Genomic DNA, 3,350 nt, shown 5'->3' on the forward strand with positions numbered 1-3,350 from the left:
TGGACGCGACACTGGAGGTGCCGCACCCGCGTCGAATGCGGCGACGCGCGAGGGACACCGTTGCCTGCGCGTCTAGCCGCATCCGACCGAGTCATGCCACGTGGCAGTCTCGAATTTTTAGCCGACTCGCGCTGATGCGGCTCCGACTCGGGCCGTATCGGCAAATATCGGCCGAAACGGCCGAAATTTAAAAAAAAAAAAAAAAAACGCACATAACGCACCATTTAAAGAAAAATACTAAACCCTACTCACTCATCTCTCACTCTCATTAGCTCTCTACCTCACTCTCATTAGTTCTCTCATCTCTGCCTCTCTCTCATTCCGTCTCACTCTCTTTTGCTCTGATCTCTGCTTGGCTGCTTGCTGTGACTCTGTTCTTCAGCTCATTCTTTCTTCAACTCTCTCTCACGCATTCTTAACTCAGGTACCTTTCAATCTTAGTTTGATCTTTGATTTCAATGATTTGTGATTTGTGAATTTGTGAGACTGATTTGTGAATCTTAGACTCTTAGTTTTCAATCTTAGTTTTATTTAGTTAATACTTAATAGTTAAGTTAGTACTTATTACTCATCATGAATCTGTTTTGTGAATCTGAGAACTTGGGTTTGATTTATTATTAATTTATTTAGTTAATACTTAATACTTAATAGTTATTATTTGTAGGTTAAATTGAATCTATTGAATTTGCAATGGATGAAGTTACTAGCACAGAAACTTCATCTCAAGAAGTGCCAAATGCTGAATGTCCTCTTTGGCAATATGTGACTAAAGTAGAAAAACCACCGGGTGCTACCGTTAAAAAAGGGGGAAACACATACTTTAAGTGCAATTATTGCGGTGTGGTTTATTTGGGATCCTATTCTAGGGTTAAGGCTCATTTATTGAAAATTGCTAATAAAGGTATTAAAGCATGTCCTAATGTGACACTGAGCCATAGGTTGGAAATGCAGCGAATGCATGATCAAGTTGAGAAGGATAAGTTAGAGAGTGAACAGAGAAGTCGAATTCCCTTACCCCCACCTATCCCAAGCTGTGGGCCTATACCTATTTCCCCATTTCGGAGACAGGAAGGGAGTGATAGTACAAATCCAGTTGATGGTAAGAGGAGGAAGGTGGTTGGGATTTCTCCTATTGAGAAAGCATTCCAGAATACTACTAGATATGAATTGGATAGTAGAATTGCTAGGATGTTTTACATTGGTGGGCTTCCATTTAACTTTGCAAGGAACCCATATTATTGTAATTCCTATGCATATGCTGCTACCCATAACATCCCAGGTTATGTTCCTCCTAGATACAATGCCTTGAGAACAACACTTTTGCAAAAAGAAAGAGCTCATGTTGAAAGACTCTTGAAACCAATTAAGGATTCTTGGCTTGAAAATGGTGTAAGCATAGTTTCTGATGGATGGTCAGGTCCACAAAGAAGGCCTCTTATTAATATTATGGCTGTATCAGATGGGGGTCCGGTGTTTGTAAAGGCAATTGATGGGTCGGGTGAGTTCAAAGACAAACATTATATTGCTGGGGTGTTGAAGGATGCTATAAAAGAGATTGGACATGAAAAAGTTGTCCAAGTCATCACTGATAATGCTAATGTGATGAAATCTGCTAGAGCTCTTATTGAAGGTGAGTATCCTAAAATATTTTGGACACCCTGTGTTGTGCAGCAAAAAAAACTGAAAAGAATGAAGTTACATATGAGGAATCTAGTTGGATTACACGTATTGCTGATGATGCATCTTTCATACGTGTTTTTATTATGAACCATTCAATGAGGTTGGCAATGTTTAATGAATATAGTCCATTAAAATTGCTCCAAGTTGCTGATACTAGATTTGCTTCAATTGTTGTAATGCTGAAAAGGTTGAAGTTGATAAAAAGATGCCTTCAAGCCATGGCTATTAGTGAGCAATGGGCTTCTTATAGGGAGGATGATGTTGGAAAAGCTGTAAAGGTGAAAGATATGATTCTAAGTGATCTTTGGTGGGATAAAGTTGACTATATCCTTGAATTCACAGCACCTATTTATGATATGCTACGAGTAGCCGACGCAGATAAGCCTTGTCTTCATCTTGTGTATTAGATGTGGGATTCAATGATAGAGAAGGTGAAGACAGCAATATATCGGCATGAAGGCTTGGAAGATGATGAGTATAGCTCATTTTAGAGTGTGGTGTATGATATACTCATTGATCGATGGACTAAAAATTGTACACCACTACATTGCTTGGCTCATTCCTTAAATCCTAAGTAAGTACATTTATTTTTTATTTTCCTTAGTTCCCTTTTCTAGTAAAACATACATTTCATCTATGTTTGTTTTTTACTCTTTAATTAGGTATTACTCCATTGAATGGCTTTCGGAGAATCCAAAACGCATCTCGCCACATCGGGATCATGAAATTTCTATGGAAAGGAGCAAGTGTTTGGATCGATACTTTGTAGATGAGAGTGAATTAAAGACAGTGAAGTGTGAGTTTGCTTCATTTTTAGGAGGGAGGTTTCCTTTACCAGATGCCTTGACAGATAGGTGGGACTTACTACCTTTGGTTTGGTGGCAATACCATGGCTCCGCATTTCCAACTCTTCAATCCCTTGCCGTTAAACTTCTTGGACAACCTTGTTCATCCTCATGTGCTGAGAGGAATTGGAGCACATACAAATTCATTCATTTCTTAAAAAGAAACAAAATAGCTCCTGCACGCGCTGAAGATTTGGTCTATGTGCATTCTAATCTTCGACTCTTGTCAAGGCGCAATGAGGAGTACGTAAATACATCAACAAAGATGTGGGATATTGCAGGAGACTCTTGGAATGAGAGCGACATATATGGAGGAGCTGGCATTCTTGAGAATGCAACCCTTATACTTGATGAGCTAGACTTTGAGGCTATGGTTATTGGAAATGCTAACACTAGTGTTACTACTAGTGAAAGTGAGGTTCGAAGTGAAGCTATTGACGTTGATGTTGATGATGATGCTAGTATTTGATTGTCTTGTTGATTATCTTTTATTTTGTTTTAGTTTCAAATTTGCAAGTTGTATTCTAATTTCTGAACATCATGAATGTTTTAGTTACAATCTTGTGGGTTGTGTTTAATTTATGAACATCATGTTTTATTTATTATCTACTATTGTCTATTGCTCTTAAATTTGGTATATGTTTGTATAATGTAAAAAAGTATGCTTAGCAATATATTAAAAATATAAATAAAAATATTTTTAATAATTTTTTAATCACCGAGTCCCGCCGCACCCGCACCCACCTTTTTCAAAAATTGCCGAGTCCCGCACCCACACCCGCACCCGCACCCGCACCCGAGTCCCGAAACGCACCCGTGCTACAT

General features: G+C 38.7%; 1 protein-coding gene across 1 annotated transcript; it reads left to right on the plus strand.

Moving 5' to 3' along the window:
* Nucleotides 1–690: 690 nt before the first annotated feature.
* On the plus strand, nt 691–2,087 carry LOC115985717. The gene is made up of 2 exons (XM_031108630.1): nt 691–1,630; nt 1,672–2,087. Exons 1-2 carry the CDS (start codon nt 691–693, stop codon nt 2,085–2,087), a joined length of 1,356 nt encoding a protein of 451 aa, XP_030964490.1.
* The last annotated feature ends 1,263 nt before the right edge of the window (nt 2,088–3,350 follow it).

This window comes from Quercus lobata, chromosome 4 (genome assembly GCF_001633185.2).
Source record: "Quercus lobata isolate SW786 chromosome 4, ValleyOak3.0 Primary Assembly, whole genome shotgun sequence".
NCBI lineage: Eukaryota > Viridiplantae > Streptophyta > Magnoliopsida > Fagales > Fagaceae > Quercus > Quercus lobata.

Coding starts and splice junctions, on each gene's coding strand:
- LOC115985717 (XM_031108630.1), top strand. CDS start 691: ATGGATGAAGTTACTAGCACAGAAACTTCATCTCAAGAAGTGCCAAAT. Junction 1,631..1,671: donor TGCTAGAGCTCTTATTGAAG/GTGAGTATCCTA, acceptor TGTGTTGTGCAG/CAAAAAAAACTGAAAAGAAT.